The sequence below is a fragment of the Penicillium verrucosum genome (genome assembly GCF_028828655.1).
Source record: "Penicillium verrucosum strain IBT 35672 chromosome Unknown utg000002l_segment0_segment0, whole genome shotgun sequence".
Taxonomy (NCBI): Eukaryota; Fungi; Ascomycota; class Eurotiomycetes; order Eurotiales; family Aspergillaceae; genus Penicillium; species Penicillium verrucosum.
The window spans coordinates 4,957,039-4,974,024 of NW_026643211.1; the positions used below are offsets into that span (position 1 = coordinate 4,957,039).

A 16,986-nucleotide genomic window follows, 5' to 3' on the forward strand; every position below is an offset into this window, starting at 1 on the left:
AAGAAATAGTCAGCGAGGTTAACAACTAAGAGTAGTGACAGGCGGTTCTCGGAAAAGACAGTATGATAGACCTAAAGAGAGGGGAACAGGAATAGGAATTGGAAGTATTTTAGTATTATAGCTATATATTATTGCGCGAATATCGTACTATTCCATTTGAAAAGTTCTGCCTAATATGTGTATAGACTCCGAGAGTTTGAGACATGTTGTTTAGTGGCTGTTTCTTTTAGGGCTAGTAGTTCGGGGGAGATCCGAAACATCTGAGCGCAAAGAGCCCCGAACCTATTAGATAGTAACTAGAGTCATAGGCAATTTCCACATATCTTTACTCCGAATGAGACCCTATATTGTAATAAAGATGTCTTAAAACAAAGCCCCCTAATAGGGAATATAGCGCTGTAGAGGTGATATAAACTATGTGTTTTCCTAATAAGGTAAGTCAACGTGTATGCGGTTATTTATAGTCGGCAAAAATAACCGATGGAACTTAGCTGTGTATTTTCCTTCCAACTTCAATGAGTTGGAACGCCGAATAGATTAATTACATCATTTTCACTTGTTGGCCGACGTTTAGAGTCTAATGGGCTCGGTATTGGATGTTGCATGTTGTATGTTCACTGTGGGTGTAGCCACTTCATCTAGCCTAGAGGCTATGCCCAGAACGGAATCTGCAATTTCACTTTCTATATTAATGCGTATTCGAATTAGCAAACATGAAACCGAGAATTGTATTCAAATATCTAAATATGGATACATTAACTATACATTATACATATTCAAGAACTTATGCTCGAGATAGTTGAAACTGTAAACGAATCAGATGCTAGGATCATTTCCGAAACCAGGAAGATGATCGCTAAAGGGTATAAACATCTCATTCTCCGGAAAAAAGGGTATCTCAGAGAAATTCTCCATCCCAGTCAGTAAAGACGGGGAAAAAGGAGAAACGGCGTCGGCCGTCGAATGTAGAAATAGGTTGTCTGGCATCCAAGGTTGCAATGTAGTTGACTGAGACTGTAACTGATGATCTTGACTTGAACCCGTTGCATTTGACTCATCGTCGAAAACTGCTCCGGCGAGAGATAAAAAGTGCTGGAAGATCGTTCGTACTTGAAGAATTGGACGGCTGGCTGTTTCAATGCGGGTCAAGCAATTGGTAATCGTAGTCATGAGTTTGAAGTCATCGGTATCTGATGTTGCGATGACATTGGAGAATAGCACGAAGTAGGCAGTGATGGGGTAGACGAGAAGTGTCCTAGATACCTCATCAGAGCTCATTCTAATCCTCATGTGCAGAATATAGCTTACCAGTGCAACAGAGCCACCGTGTTTTGCCTTTCAGCAGATATACATATCGAGACCAATGAAGATATACCCTGGTGGGCCTCTAACAAACTCTGTTTGCGTATATCAATAGACTGGTCTCCTGCACCCTCAGTGTTATGGAAGATGGTGGTCATAACCGAGTGATAGGCGAATTGGAGCGCGGATATTTCAGATTGAGCATCCAACCCCCTCCACGCCGGATATGGACCGGAAATCTAAGTAACAAGTCAGTAGTGCAAGTAAAAACAAGTCCAAGTAATTGGAACCTCACATGCTCAATCCTCTCTTGAATTCTTTGCATATTAACCAACCAAAGTTTCCCAATTCCATGGGAAGACGATAAACCACTTGTCAATGTTGATGAGCCTCCCCTTAGGTACGGCACAAGAGCAGCTTGCACTCTAGCAAGACTCATGTAAATTTGAAAAAGGTCAGAGGTGGGGTGCTGGTGACTAGATAGGTTGGAAATGAAGTGTCCAAGATCAATATCAAGTAGAGGCTTAGATCTTCCCATCTTGAAAGCAAAATTCTTATCCAGAATATAGCACCAAGCGACACAGTAATACTGTTCTTCACTCACAGTGCCTCCTGTCTTCATGATAGTGTCAAGACCCAGACTCATACATACCCTACAGGCCGCTTTGGTAAGTTCCCAACATACAGTGATATCGCCGGACCCTTGATGGAGGAATATCTGGTTTTCGTTAGATCCGATACATTGCTTTTCAGGATTATCAATACTCACACCGGAAAGAAGCGCCTGTAAGAGTCCCAGCGAAGGACTCGTTAGGAGAGAGATGTTTCGTAGAGCTACTTTTGCTGCTGCCTGGAATTGCACTACGCTATGTGTCATTTCGTGGATAAGTTCACTGTCAATACCAGTAGTGGTGATGGCAGTCAGGAACTTGGAGGCCATGCAATTGACACAAATAGTGCTGATAAGCAGGTCGTGAGGTGATCCGGTCCTATGAAGGAGATTTAGTCCCATTTGCTTGAGTGCTGCTTCGGATATGTGTCTGAAGTAATCCCTAACAAAGGAACCGAAGCTTGCCTCCTTGATGTCTATTGAAAGATATCAGTATCAGCCAGTCTGATTGAACACCAAGTAATAAAGTAGGTACCTTTTAACATCCAGGTTAATAATTCAAACGAAGGTGTTCTTATTTGCTCTTCGTTGACAGTGATGTCACTAACAACTTGCACGGGATCTTCAAAGCTCTCCGAGAGTTGAGAAGCCAGGCCCAATCCTGATTCCAAAATCTGGCGGCGATTGATGGCGAGCCATTTCAGATTGTCTAGTTGATACTGAATGGTGACATGAGCATCATGAAGTGAGAGAGGTTTAGTGGGACCCGGAGATTCGCCATGAGACTGTTGATAGTCAATCCTGGGATATGAGTTGGGCGTAGTTGGAGAATAATCGTGCAGTCCCGGTGGTGAAAGTGAAATTTGCGGATCTTGAGGGATTGGAGTTGCTGGTGATTTTGGACGCGTTCGGGTTCTGTTTTTCACCACCGCTAGCTGACTGCTGTTTTTGGTTCGCTTCATGACTCGCTGCCGAGAGCAGGTGGTATTATTATCCTGGCAATTACCACATGGATTGCCTCTGTCGCAACGGACCTGTATTTGGCTTAGTAAAACTGACTATTTTACTATTTCATAGGAAGTTTGATTCACACCTTTCGAGAGAAGCACGAGTCACACTAGGGTAGGGTTGGAAGCAATTAGCATAATTCGCATAGTAACAATCATAAGAGTCCCATACCACTGGAAGAGGACTCGAATGACCTTTCAGTGCTGTCCTTGATGACATTCTGGTAGAAAGCGAGAGTGATAGGATATTGAAGAAGTATAAGATATGAAAAAGAATGTGATTGTCAAAGAGACAACACGAAACGACAGTAATAGTAGCCTGAGATAGTTATCGAAGCGTACGAAAAAGAAAGAATGTGGTTGCCATTCTGTTTCTTCCAGTCGAGGGAACAATATATATTGAAGTATACGCCTATAAATTCATCCCTAGATGTCTATAGATTGCTATGTTCCGCTTAACTTAGTATAGAACCTGTCGAATCTTGATATTCTAGAAGTTGATGGTCCCACTGGTTTATTTCTGTATAGGGCTTAATAGGGGGCTCTGCTGCTGAAGACACGTTCTGGTTGGACAAGCACGATCTGATCAATTGTTTATGTTCCAGGTTTAAAGTATCTTAATGCTATTTTTATATATTTTACTACGTATATAACTGTGCTAAGCCCCTGACGAGGTTCGCTTGTCAAATGGTTGGTGCCTTGGCACCGGGTATATGTACAGCCCTACGTTCCGCATCGGATGTGGCCTATTATTAGATATCCTACAACAGTTATGCCTGGCTATTCTACGGAGTATAACATAGAAACTGTAAGGTAATGTATGTCGTATAAAATGTATAAAGTACTTGGTATATTGTGCTTGATATGGTTTGTCATGGCCTGTTTACCTGTTACGTGAGTGTAGTTACATCCATGGATATATCATAAGATCTCAATTCTAATACAATAAGAGAATAACAAAATAACAAAATAACAAATAACAAATAACAAAATGAATTCGCTTGTCTACTTAATGAGGTATTGTTCTCATAGATAAAGATGAAGAACAACAATTCACATGTTCAACTGGTTTATGATCGACATCAACTTTCTGCAGACCCATAAATCCCATTTGACCGTCTATAATTAATCGGGTGTATGAACATCTACACCGAACAAAGCAATCAACCAGAAGATCTCGGTTGTAGATATTCCCCAAGAAATAGGTATAAGTAGGTCCTCCCATGCCCTCAAATTGATATCTCACAAACAACTCTCCAATCCTCAACAATCCACCTTCCACCTTCAACCTCCAAATCCACCATCATCATGCGTTTCACCATCTTCACTGCTCTCGCCTTGGTTGGCCTTTCCATGGCTGGCTCGGTATGAACCCATTTCCATACCTATCATCTATCATCTTCCATTCAACCCAGCTAATTCAATAATAGATCCCCTCTGGAGGAAAGTGCAAGCAGGACGGAAGCCTGGGTAACTGTGAATCCAAGCTCTGTGTGGTATGATGATCCTGAATACAAAACGGACAAAACCAAGAGGAATATGCTAATTATGTTCTATACAACAGCAATTGGCCAGTCAGCCCTTCGGAAAGTGCAAATAAGCACGCGGATAAAAGTACCTTTTTGTGTACAGAGTCAACTGGATTGATTGCAGATGCGGTGCCACTTTCTTTCATATCATACCGCTAGGATATAGAAACACTGTTTGTTTCCACAATCAACCCACGTAGAGCATATATTAGTTAGTAGGTTGTAGCTATGTTATTTACTATGTCAACTTGATTGCTCCCAGGTCGTAGGGTCTTTATTACCGGTTTCTAGGCCTTGATATAGTGCTGGATAGCAAAAGGCTAGTAGCCAATGTAGACAGGTTTAATTAGTCGTGAAAGAAGAAATTCGATTTGGAAGGTTGGGTCTGCTCGGACGTTATAATGATAGGCTGAAATAAGGCCGACTATCCAAAACACGTCGGTGAAAATCGGTGAAAATGAATAAAAGGAAGGCAACCTCATGTGAAGTCTAGTATAAAACACTGATTTATTTCACTTTAAAAAGAACCTTCATCCTAATCGCGACAGTCGCTGACAGACACAACATTGAAAAAAAAAAAAAAGAAAAAGAAAAAAAACTTTTGGGGCGGAAAAGGGGTATTCACAAATGCAACAATTGTCTTGCATCAAGAAAAAACACAAGATGATGTACATGAAGTCGTTTCTAGGGGTCGTTGGTCATCGAGAGGGGAAAGGAGGGGAAGGGGTGGTGTAATATAAGGAGAGAATGAAGGGAAGGGAAGTGAGAGGAGAGGATCTGTTGTAGATATTGGAGATACGAGCAGTAAAAGGAGAAGAGGATAGGCCACAGAGGCCATCTCGCCCAATATTGTCATCGTCAATTCTTTCAAGAGAGACGGGTCAGCGGGCCCAGCGGGAGAAATCCAGATTCTGGAGGATGTTCGTGTCTGTCGCTGCATTCCATTCCGCAGCGAAATCCGTCTGTACTTGAGGTGCACGAGATGGTAGTTCCTCCGAGAAGATATTGGCTTTGGTATTCCGTCGCAGACCTGGATAAGCCCCCTCAGCGGATTCAGAGCCTTGGCTTTGGGCCGTGAGAGCCCGCTCGCGGACTTTCTTGATTTCTCGCAGACGGGTGGACCAGGACGAGGAGTGCTCGCCACCCTTGTTGCTCCAGACAAGTGAGAAGACAGACGCATTGAGAGCAAGAATGCGAACAAAGGCTGCCAAATTCTTGCCTGAGATGACCTTTGGTGCCGCAGCAGGTGAGACGTCTGGGAATCCGGGCTTGCTCAGGACCTGCACACTGTAGTAGAGCTTTTGCGGGTCTGTCTCGCCATTGGCATTGCCACTTTCATCGTAGGCAATCCGAGAGGACGGGGTGATGACAATGTTGATAGAGTTGAATTCGGACGGAATTGTGTCAAAGTTGAAGGGCAAGTTGGATCGGTTGAACACGATCGTAACATGGTTATTGCCAAGGTTTCGTTTCTTGTTCACGCAGGCCGGATCACGGTCAAAGTCCGTAGGCATCATCGTTGCAACGTGGTAGACAATTTCAGTCACACGATCCCGCCAAGCATAGGTGTATTCTCCATCAGTATCGGCATACAATCCTTGCGGATTGAATTGGGGATTCCGAAGCGACACCTTGGTTCCCAAACCCGACAGCAGGTTTTCATAATCTGCAGAGCCGCCAGTATTAGCTAAAATATCGGCTTCCTTTGTCTGACCATTGTCAATATAAACAATGCCGATCCTATGACCATCCACAATGTCGGTGCGATCAAAATTACTAATCGCACGTCGAGTGATATCGTCTTCCGGAACCGGGATAGGCTGCATGACTGTAGGTGTAGGGAATGCAGTGGCAGTCAATTGAAGCATGATATGACTCGGAAGGATTGCCGTGCGCATGGAGTCGGAATGTAAATGGGCATCTGGAGTTGGAGGAACTTGATGCGGCAGAACTGGGGCCGTCCGCTGTTGATAGACAGAGTATGTGGTACCCGATGCCTGGCGCTTCGTAATCTGAGACAATCCAGATACCCCGGCGCTCTCGACTGTGACAATACTCATGCCGACAATCCAGGACTTCTTTGCAACTGGGCCATCCTCAGGGGAAGGAGGGAAGGTCTCGAAGGGAATGGTCTCTCCGAGATCCGAATAAGCAACCCGCTGCATCAGATCGATAAATACTTGGCTTTGTTCTTCTACCACCTCTTTTCCATGTTCGTCGTGATAGATGAGCCTGCTGGTGATCCAATTCACATGTTTGGGCCGATCCTGGAGCTTCAGAGACAAGAACCAGAAGACCATGACATGGTAGGTGAGATTCGAGATATACTTTGACATTCCATCTTGAGAGGTATCGAGACCTTCAGCTGCAGGGGTGGCAATTTCCTTTGCCCCACCACTGAGCCTAGACTGAGGAGATTGGTTTGATAGAGAGGCCCTTGCAGCCAGTTCAGCGGCTTTGTACCGATGCTCTCGAGATGTCTGCAAAAATCGAATGCAGATGCCGAACACGGTGCGGATCTCCTCCTCACGTAGGTTGACGTAAACATCAGGCAATCTTGCAAGCAGAGCCAAGAACTCTAAGATATGGACGGCAATGTTTGACATGGTGATCACCTTTGACATCCTATCAAGAATGCTGTTCAATGATTTCGTGACTGACATTGGTATTTCATGGCAACAGAGTGACAGTGCTTGAATGCACCCACGGGACGTGCCGCCCCATGATCCGATGATACCCTGCATGAAAGCTCGGACGAGATCATCCTTTTCACTCTTAGCAAAGTGTTCGTGGTAGCTGACAAGCATACAAAGCGCATCGAAGATACAGGCAGCCACATCGCTCTTCTTCAATCCAGTGGTTTCAGGGGGCTCGTGGAAAGTTCCATTCTTGACCTGATCACACAGAATGCTGCGAAGGAGCGTGATCTGAGGGATGGCGTCCCGGAAAAAGTCTTTGTTGCCAAGCTGAGGTCCGATATGAGTAAGAATGTAGCTGTAAACATCCCAGTCGGCTTCTCGTTGCAATAAGGTGATCACAACTTCGACCCACATCTTGACCTTCAACAGCCCCGTGATTCTGGTTTCTGGTGTTGTTGATTCGGCCGGGGGAGATTCCTCCGGGTGGGCGTAAGCAAAAACAACAGGGCTAGATTCGCCAGGTGGCTGCTCTGGAAGAACTTGTGGCAAAGCATATGTCCACACTGGGGCCGTCAGTTTTGACCCACGGGCAGAGATAGAGCCACGCCCCGGGGCCGACTTCGACATAGGGGTTGACGCAGACTCCCTCATTGGAATCTTTCCAGTTGGTGAGACGGGTGAGGTATCATGCTGAGGAATCTCGCGGGTTGGGCTATCGCTGGGGGCCTGTAGTTTAGAGCCAGCATCGAGGTTACGACCCAGCACGTTCATCAAGAAGTCACTCTCCGATGTTGATATGACTGTGACTGACCCTGCCGAGTCACATCGTAGTCGGAAAAGTAGCTTTAAGACCGTCAAACGAGAGTCTATTGGTCGACTTGGAGATTGAGCAATGTCTAGAAGCGCCTCGAAAACCATCACAGCTTTGGTCGAGGAGAGATTCAAGGCACGCAGCATCATCTTCACGAGGCCCACAGCACAGACGTTTGTCAAGCTTAACTCCAAGACACTGGTGGTAGACGTACGGCGTTGAGATCCATGGCTTGGAGGATGCTCGCGCGGTTCGTCTCGATTGAGCTCCGTCTGCATCGGCGCTCCGATGGTGCCTATCAGCAACTTGAACGTATCATCATCACTGTACTGTATGGCCGGGCCGGTTAACAAAGACACCAGGGACTCCAAGAAGAGAAGATCATGTTCTGCCGAGAAATCCTTCAATAGAAGCCCGAGAAGGCCCTGCTCTGGTGCAAAAAGCAAATCCTCATGGCCGGAAAGAGCTTCTTTCAACGTGTCCAAGGCCAGGATGCGGATATCCGAGCTTTGCTTTCGTGATTGAACGAAATACTCGACCAGCTCACGGCAATGCCGAGCCCAATCTGAGTTGCTGGAAGGATGGCAGAGTTTGTCTTCTCGCATGGAATGGATTATGATTTCGGCCTGTGGAGGATCAATGTGCTGGTATATCTTCGTGAGGAACCGGACCGCATGCTGTTTTTGGTCTCTGTTGAGTTGTTCCCACTGAGATTCAAGCGCGGAGGCAATGCGGATGAGATTTGCCAGAATGTAGGATTTGGTTTCGTCGTACGTAGGTTTGAGCTGAGGGCTAGTTGCGGAAGTGGGGGATGGCGCGGACTCGTCCACAAGCCTGCGAGAACAGAGCATGAGAAGATTGGCAAATGCCGTCCAATCCTGTTCTAATGCGACTCGAACATAGTCTCCTTCCAGAATATTTAGACACAGATCCAACAGGTCTGCATCCACTCTGCTATCGTCCTTTTGAGCAATTACTTGCAATGATTCCATCAGTTGATCAAAGGGAAGCTCGGGCATGCCATCTTGTCCGTAAGCACGAACAAAATCCGAGAACACATAAAGCGTACCACGGAGAACATTCAAGTTCCGACTTTGTTCGACGGCGCACGACTCTCTCAGGAAGGCATGAAGTGTGTCTACCATCTCCGCTTGTCTTCGTGATTTGGCTAGACTGCGCACTGCTCGCGATGTGGGCCCAGAGAGGGGTTTGACTGATGTATGGATGCTGCAAAGGACTTCCAGGAGAGATGGGAAGCTTATGTCAGGCACATCGGCGTACATAATGACGGCGTCGAATACGGCCAAAGAGTTCTTGATATCCGCCGCAACACTTGTTCTCTTGCAAATGGTAAATGTTTCTGTGAGAAGCATTTCGATTTCTTCCTGGGTTGGCTGTTTTCGCTGCAAAGTGATCAGGTCGACCGCGAATTGGAAAAGATCTCCAAACACTGCTTCATCGTGACCGGGTCCATGTGTTTTAACCACTTTTCCTTTTTTCGCCTTCGATCGTGCAGATGCGATTGTTTCATAGAACGGAACAATCCACGAGGAGATGATGTGGAGAATTGAGGAACTCGCGAAATCCAACTTCCTGCCGTGATCTGATAGGGAGATCAACGACTGTACACGCGCAGCAATCACATCCGGTTCGGCGGGGGAAGCTATAGAATCAAAAATCAGGCGCCTAGCTGAGGGAGATAAATCTTGACGGGCTGCGATCGCTTCTAACAATCTGGCACCACTTTGCTGAGCATCCGACGAGCTTTCATGATGCAAGAGATACCCGGCAGCCTCCCACAGCACCACGGACTGTTCGGAGTTGAACCATGAGAGACCCTTTGATAAACTATGAGCCTCTTCAATCGCCAGGGTTATGTTTTGCCTTTGCAATATATTGTGGAGTGACGTCTCGAAATCCAGGCCACTCGGAGTGTCCGAGGAACTCGACACGACACTGCCACGATGCATTGATTCGGATCTGTGTCCAGGCCGATTTGTTCCACGACTATCCGAGTGAGAGAGCGAGTCGCTGCTGCTTTCCTGTAATGAGACTGGGGAATGCGATTTAGGTCGACCGACACCTAGAGTTTTGAAAACATCTGCGAAGCTAGTTGACGAGGGTTTGTGCTGGGAGAAGTGTGGAACATCATCGGGAGACATCCGCCCAGTAGCATAAAGAGGGTATAGTCAGGAGGGCGTGATTTGTGAACTATTTGACAGTTAAGTTAGTCCAGGCACTGCATCACCCATGATAGGTAACATCAAAGGACAGATAGGGATATTTTACTCTTTAGAAGTGACAAATAAGAGCTTTTGACTACATAGGCAGCTCCTATGATAAGAAAATACACATGCAGGGTCTCAAATGATGACTGGCAAGCTGTAACGGTGGGTATCTGGTGATCAATTTCGGCGCGCAAAATGACACTGATCGGCAGCGGATAGTGAATTGGACTGGGATCACAGGGTTATAATGATGAATATCAATGGAACCAGTACCCCACCGGATCGATGACACAACAAGCAAGTGAGATGTGATGTGGATTGAGAGGGGTTTATCAATCACGCACTTGGAGATGAAGATATGCCAGCCCAATCACCTGATGTACTTAGTACTGATGTCACACACCGCCCAGCATACCTGGCAGAAAAGGCGGTGAGAGATGAGGATGAGGTTAAGATTAGACTCTAAACTTGTTACATGTCGGAGTACTTTGGTCAGCGATGAGCTTCAAAGGTTTAAGACCATTAACGGTGGTAGCTATAAGCTGTTTACATGTAATTTCTCTGGGGATTTCCTTAGATAGATAGAGTACACAGCATCAAAGCATATCCCCTCTCTTTACCCTTTTGATCACACTCAAATCACATGACCCATAGTTATCGAGAAGGCAGAAAAAGTCAATCAAAGTGGGGGGGCGGTGACCACAGAGAGGCGGTTTTCTTGCGGCTTCAAAAATTATTTCATTCTTTCTTCCCCCTTGGCAGAAGCCAGGAACGGCACCCTACATTTCTTTTCTTCTTGAGGGTCTTTGGTTTTACTGGTCATTCTTTTTATAAACTCAATATCAAATCACATATTTCTTGTCTCAGTTGAGTTTTTTTTGTCCTATCATCACCAAGATGAAGTACGTCGTGGTTTCTGGAGGTATTTATTCTAAGTCAATCTATTATGAACAAGCAGTAACTGACTCATGTATAACAGGTGTCATCAGTGGCATCGGGAAGGGCGTGATTGGTACGCCTCTCTTTAAACCGCACTAGAAAATAAAGTCCACTCGGTCTAACTTTCTCCAGCCTCAAGTACCGGATTGCTGCTGAAGACTCAGGGTGCTCGAGTCACCTCGATCAAGATCGACCCTTATATGAACGTCGATGCGGGAACCATGGCCCCTACCGAGTATGTGGTTGATCAGTCCTCATTTCTGAATGCTGTTCCTGACGGTGATTTATTAGGCACGGAGAGGTGTTCGTGTTGAACGACGGCGGTGAAGCCGATCTTGATCTTGGAAACTACGAGCGGTAGGTTCTTGTCTCCATGGGTTTATTTGACCGGAGATTAATTGATCTTCTGCGATCTAGCTACCTTGGAGTTACCCTTGGAAGGGATAACAACATCACAACCGGAAAGGTCTACAAGCATGTGATCGAGAAGGAGCGCCGCGGCGACTACCTTGGACGCACAGTGCAAATTGTGCCGCACTTGACAGACGCTATCCAGGAATGGATTGAGCGTGTGGCTAGAACCCCCGCTGACGACACCAACGAGGAGCCGGATGTTTGTGTTATCGAGCTTGGTGGCACACTCGGTGACATTGAAAGTGCTCCTTTCGTTGAGGCTCTACGTCAGCTGCGTCGTCGGGCTGGCAAGGACAATTTCGTTCAGATCGTATGTTCAACCAACAGACCATTTAATTGCAGCCAATTCTGACTCTTTCCTAGCACGTTTCTCTGGTTCCCGTCATCCACGATGAATTGAAGACCAAGCCTACTCAGCAGGCTATCCGGGATGCTCGCTCAGCTGGTTTGAGCCCCGATCTTATTGCATGCCGTTGCGAGAAACCCCTTGACAAGGCCACCACCGATAAGATCGCCATGTTCTGCCAGGTTGAGACAGAGCAGGTGATTGGCGTGCACAATGTCAGCTCTACCTACCACGTCCCTCTGCTTCTCGAGCAGCAAGGCTTCCTTGGTGTTCTAGGTGACCTTCTTAACATGAAGAAGCTCGAAATCTCTCAGACTCAGTTGCTCAAGGGTCAGTCCACTTGGAAACAGTGGAAGACCCTTACGACTGCGCAGGAGCACACATTTGAGACTGTCAACATTGCTCTGGTTGGCAAGTATGTCAGTCTCCACGACTCTTACCTGTCCGTCATCAAGTCGCTTGAGCACGCGGCTATGGCTTCCCGCCGAAAGCTCAACATCATTTGGGTCGATGCCTCGCACCTTGAAACCGAGTGGGAGGAGACCAACTCCAAAGAGTATCACAAGGCCTGGTATGATGTCCACACCGCCAATGGAATCTTGGTTCCAGGAGGTTTCGGTACTAGAGGCACCAATGGTATGATGCGCGCTGCCCACCACGCCCGCACCAAGTCCAAGCCTTACCTTGGTATCTGCCTGGGTATGCAGATTGCCGTGATTGAATACGCTCGTAGCGTCTGTGGTCTCGAGGGTGCGAACTCCGTTGAACTTGACGAGCGTGCCACCCACCCGATCGTGGTGTACATGCCTGAGATCGACCAGGTGAACCTCGGCGGTACTATGCGTCTTGGTTCCCGTCCTACCCTCTTCCAGGAGAACTCCGAATGGTCTAAGCTCCGTTCTCTCTACGGATTGGACCGCACTTCTATCGATGAGCGCCACCGCCACCGCTATGAGGTTAACCCCGAGTATATCGATCAGCTCCAGGCTGCCGGTCTTCACTTCATTGGTAAGGATGACCAGGGCGAGCGCATGGAGATTGTTGAGCTGAAGGACCACCCCTGGTTCGTGGGTGTCCAGTTCCACCCCGAGTATATTTCTCGTGTCCTTGCACCTAGCAAACCATTCCTTGGATTCCTCTCCGCCGCAGCCGGTTGTTTCGACCAGGTCAAGGCTCTGTCTCAGGCCAAGGAGACGGATTTGGCTAACGGCGTTAGCAACATTGTTGTCTAAGCATCAATGGTTCCCAATGATGGTTGCATAGGAGTTTGTATTTGTCACGAAAAGCATATGAATATAGAGAATTAAATAAAAATATTTACCGCATAATACTACTCTTCAATTATACATATTTCTTTCTTACTTTCTTCATGCTCCAACACGCTCATTCAGAATATCAAGTTGGATGCCTGAGGCAAGGAGAGGCTCAAGCATGTGACGTACTAACCGTATTAAGCTTAGCGTACTTTCAGTGTTTATGTGGGTTGTTACAATTTATTGAGTGCTCGCATTATTATCTTTGAGCTTTGGATCTTTTATCTTTTTCCTTCTGTGGTTGTCAACACTCCTGCTCCCCTTTGAGCCACTGCATACTTAATTCCCATCTGCTCTCACCCATTTTCCCCCTCTTTCCTTTTACTCATCTATCCCCCTCACTTGCGTTGATACCCCACCTAACAAGATGGCGGAGGGTCTTGGAGCTCTGTTAGAGGCAAGCTTGGACCCCAGGCAAAACAAGGCGGGTGAGTTATAAGAGTTGACCCTTGATACAATCAGTGTTGACTGACGTGGTTCCTTTTTTCTTTCAGCCGAGATTACTCTTCGTCAGGAAGAACAGAAGCCCGGTTTCTCGGTACAGCTTCTTCACATCACCGCATCGGAGACCACACCTTACAACACACGTCTTGCCAGTGCTCTATGCTTCAAGAACTTCATCAAGCGCAACTGGACGGACGAAGATGGAAATTACAAGCTGCAGCAGGATGAAGTTGACACTCTCAAGCGCGAGCTGATCTCCTTGATGATCTCGGTTCCGTCAGGAATCCAGAGCCAGTTGGGTGAGGCCGTTAGTGCGATTGCCGACAGTGACTTCTGGGAGCGTTGGGATACTCTGGTTGATGTAAGTTGTGATTCAACAAAGCGTTGTAATGCTGTTTCTGATGTTTTGTTTTCCCTAGGATCTCGTCTCCAAGCTGTCACCGGGCAACCCCACCGTCAACATTGGTGTGTTGCAAGTCGCGCACTCAATTTTCAAGAGATGGCGACCTTTGTTCCAGTCCGATGCGCTCTACACCGAGATCAACCACGTTCTCGGCAAATTCGGTACTCCATTCCTGGCCCTGTTTGAGGTATCTTCAATTTTCCACCCAGTTTTGCTTCGGTGGGCCGAATGCTAATACAAATTCTAGGCTCTGGACAACTATCTTGAGCAGAACAAGACCAACAAAGAGAACTTGACTCAAGGGTTCAATCAGCTCAACCTGATGGTGAAGCTGTTTTACGACCTTTCCTCCCACGATCTCCCTCCCATGTTTGAAGACAACATCTCCGGAATCACCACAATCTTCCTCAAATACTTGACCTATGATAACCAATTACTCCACACCGACGATGAGACGGAGGCTGGTCCGTTGGAGTATGTTCGGGCTGGAATTTTTGAGGCTTTGACCCTCTACGTGCAGAAGTACATGGATGTTTTCCAGCCTCACGTTGGACAGTTCATTGGAAGCTCGTGGAACTTCCTTACAACCATTGGCCAGGAGACCAAGTATGATATTTTGGTCAGCCGAGCACTGCACTTTTTGACATCTGTCGCAGGCATGCCCGAGCATGCCGCTGCTTTCCAAGCCGAGGAGACCTTGGGCCAGATTGTTGAAAAGGTCATCTTGCCGAATGTGAGCCTTCGTGAGTCCGACGAAGAACTCTTCGAGGATGAGCCAATTGAGTTCATTCGCCGGGACTTGGAAGGGTCTGACAGCGAGACCAGACGCCGAGCTGCCACTGATTTCCTCCGTAAACTCGCAGAGAAATTCGAAGAGCCGGTGACCCAGGTTGTTCTCAAGTATACCCAGCACTACCTGGCTGAGTATGCCAAGGACTCATCCAACTGGAAGGCTAAGGACACAGCGACGTACCTTTACTCCGCTATCGCCGCCAAGGGCACTGCGACCTCCTCGCACGGTGTCACTGCCACCAACCAGTTGGTCAGTATCACAGATTATTTCCAGCAGAACCTTGCCGCGGATCTGATCAACGAGGATGGCGTTCACCCTATCCTGAAGGTCGACGCTATCAAGTATTTGTACACTTTCCGCAGCATCATCACAAAGGAACAGTGGCAGCAGGTTCTCCCTGTGCTGGTGAAGCACCTGGCGTCGTCGAACTTTGTCGTCTACACTTACGCTGCCATTGCCTTGGAGCGTGTGCTTTTCCTCACCGACAACCAAGGACAGGCAGTCATTCCACCCACTGAAATCACACCGCTTGCTAAGGATCTTCTTGAGCACATCTTCCAGCTGATCCAGAGTGATCCAGCTCCTGAAAAGGTGCAAGAGAACGAGTTCTTGATGCGTTGCGTGATGCGGGTTCTGGTTGTTATTAAGGAGGGCGTGGTGCCTTTCACTGATGTCGTGCTCCAGCGCTTCATTAACATTACCAACATCATCACCGCCAACCCAAGTAACCCCCGATTCTATTACTTCCACTTCGAGGCCATGGGAGCCTTCATCCGGTATGTTTCTATACGTTTGTTTTTCTTTTTTTTTTTTTTTTTTTTTTTTTTTCCAAGCGCCCGAACCTAACATTATGCTAGATTTGCTGCTCCTGCCAACCCCGACAAGCTCGAGCAGGCTCTTTATGCGCCCTTCGCAGCTATCCTCCAGAATGATGTGCAGGGTGAGTCAAATCAAATGAAGTCGATATCTTTGTCAGAATGATCCCTTCCTAACAAGTTTCAGAATTCATGCCCTACGTTTTCCAACTCTTCGCGGCGCTGCTTGAGGCCAACCCATCCGGCACCCTTCCCACCTACTACCAGGAGCTTATTGGCCCTATCCTGATGCCCGTTATGTGGGACTCCAAGGGAAATATTCCTGCCTTGGTCCGCCTCCTTTCCTCGATCATTCCCCGTGGCTCGCAGTTCATCATTGAACACAACCAGATCGAGCCCATCCTTGGTATCTTCCAGAAACTAGTTTCTACCAAGGCTAATGAGAGCTTTGGCTTTGATCTCCTGGAGACAGTTGTTGCTAACTTCCCACCGTACGTATCGTATCGCCTCTCCCAAGCGCCCAATCGACGGTTACCTGACTTTACTTTCTTTAGAACTGCCCTTGAGAACTATTTTGTGATGATCATGCAGATCATTCTTCAGCGTCTGCAGAACTCCAAGACAGAGAACCTGACTCTCCGCTTTATCCGTTTCTTCCACTTCATCTCGGCACAGGACAACAAGGGCTACAGCGCGGACTTTGTCATCCAGGTCACCGACAAGGTGCAAGAGGGGTATGTACCCTCAGCCTGTGTATATTACTCATATGCTAATTCATGCCTAGACTCTTCACCCCCATCTATGTCAATGTCATTCTGCCTGAAACCCAGAAGCTTGCCCGGCCCTTGGATCGCAAGACGGCTATCATCTCCTTCACCAAGACCCTTGCCAACTCGGAGGCCTTCGCCACTCGCTACAGCCAGAAGGGATGGGGCTTCACTTGCACCGCCTTGCTGAAGCTTCTCGAGCTTCCTCCGCTGCCCGCAAGCAGGGATGATGTCATTAATGATGCAGACATCGAAGACATGTCCTTCGGTGTTGGCTTTACTCCTCTGAACACCATTCGTGCCCAGCAGAAGGACCCGTGGCCCGAAACTGGTGCTGACCTCAAGGCTTGGGTGGGCTCGTACCTTAAGGAGGCCGACAAGAAGCAGAATGGTCGTATTTCACAATTCGCCCAGGAGCGTCTTGACGACCAGTCGAAGACTGTGCTGGGAAGTTACATTTCTTAGTAGTGGCTTTGCTATGACCCCTTCCCCTTTCAAGAAACTAAAAAAAAGTTCGACCTACTCGTGTTTGCTTTCTCCTTCAGAGCAATGCAATCGTTTTTCCCACTCCCCCTATTACACCATATGCATGTTGCGATGAGACACTAGATCCATGAAATAAATGT

General features: G+C 47.3%; 5 protein-coding genes across 5 annotated transcripts; 3 read left to right on the forward strand and 2 right to left on the reverse strand.

Annotated features, from left to right (window-relative positions):
* Positions 1 to 816: 816 nt before the first annotated feature.
* N7516_007476 (Zn(II)2Cys6 transcription factor) lies at positions 817 to 3,139 on the reverse strand (the record flags this gene model as incomplete). Its single annotated transcript, XM_057220196.1, has 7 exons — positions 817 to 1,255; positions 1,309 to 1,541; positions 1,598 to 2,020; positions 2,072 to 2,388; positions 2,448 to 2,946; positions 3,006 to 3,029; positions 3,092 to 3,139. 7 exons carry the CDS (start codon positions 3,137 to 3,139, stop codon positions 817 to 819), a joined length of 1,983 nt encoding a protein of 660 aa, XP_057074287.1.
* A 1,088-nt stretch (positions 3,140 to 4,227) lies between these two features.
* Positions 4,228 to 4,519, forward strand: N7516_007477 (uncharacterized protein; the record flags this gene model as incomplete). The annotated part of the gene is made up of 3 exons (XM_057220197.1): positions 4,228 to 4,284; positions 4,350 to 4,415; positions 4,484 to 4,519. 3 exons carry the CDS (start codon positions 4,228 to 4,230, stop codon positions 4,517 to 4,519), a joined length of 159 nt encoding a protein of 52 aa, XP_057074288.1.
* An 810-nt stretch (positions 4,520 to 5,329) lies between these two features.
* On the reverse strand, positions 5,330 to 10,060 carry N7516_007478 (putative GTPase activating protein (Tsc2); the record flags this gene model as incomplete). The annotated part of the gene is made up of 1 exon (XM_057220198.1): positions 5,330 to 10,060. The coding sequence occupies one exon, from the start codon at positions 10,058 to 10,060 to the stop codon at positions 5,330 to 5,332; it is 4,731 nt and encodes a 1,576-aa protein (XP_057074289.1).
* Positions 10,061 to 11,023: 963 nt separating this feature from the next.
* Positions 11,024 to 13,057, forward strand: N7516_007479 (putative CTP synthase; the record flags this gene model as incomplete). Its single annotated transcript, XM_057220199.1, has 6 exons — positions 11,024 to 11,048; positions 11,106 to 11,138; positions 11,198 to 11,300; positions 11,357 to 11,422; positions 11,483 to 11,789; positions 11,843 to 13,057. 6 exons carry the CDS (start codon positions 11,024 to 11,026, stop codon positions 13,055 to 13,057), a joined length of 1,749 nt encoding a protein of 582 aa, XP_057074290.1.
* A 417-nt stretch (positions 13,058 to 13,474) lies between these two features.
* Positions 13,475 to 16,848, forward strand: N7516_007480 (uncharacterized protein). The gene is made up of 8 exons (XM_057220200.1): positions 13,475 to 13,566; positions 13,633 to 13,943; positions 14,002 to 14,172; positions 14,233 to 15,554; positions 15,636 to 15,718; positions 15,781 to 16,084; positions 16,148 to 16,327; positions 16,378 to 16,848. The coding sequence occupies exons 1-8, from the start codon at positions 13,506 to 13,508 to the stop codon at positions 16,823 to 16,825; spliced, it is 2,880 nt and encodes a 959-aa protein (XP_057074291.1). The 5' UTR covers positions 13,475 to 13,505; the 3' UTR covers positions 16,826 to 16,848.
* The last annotated feature ends 138 nt before the right edge of the window (positions 16,849 to 16,986 follow it).

Bases quoted from the DNA above. Each gene is read 5' to 3' on its own strand.
- N7516_007480 (XM_057220200.1), top strand. From the start codon at position 13,506: ATGGCGGAGGGTCTTGGAGCTCTGTTAGAGGCAAGCTTGGACCCCAGG. The intron at 15,555-15,635 runs GTATGTTTCTAT...ACATTATGCTAG, and splicing joins GCCATGGGAGCCTTCATCCG to ATTTGCTGCTCCTGCCAACC. The intron at 16,085-16,147 runs GTACGTATCGTA...TACTTTCTTTAG, and splicing joins GTTGTTGCTAACTTCCCACC to AACTGCCCTTGAGAACTATT.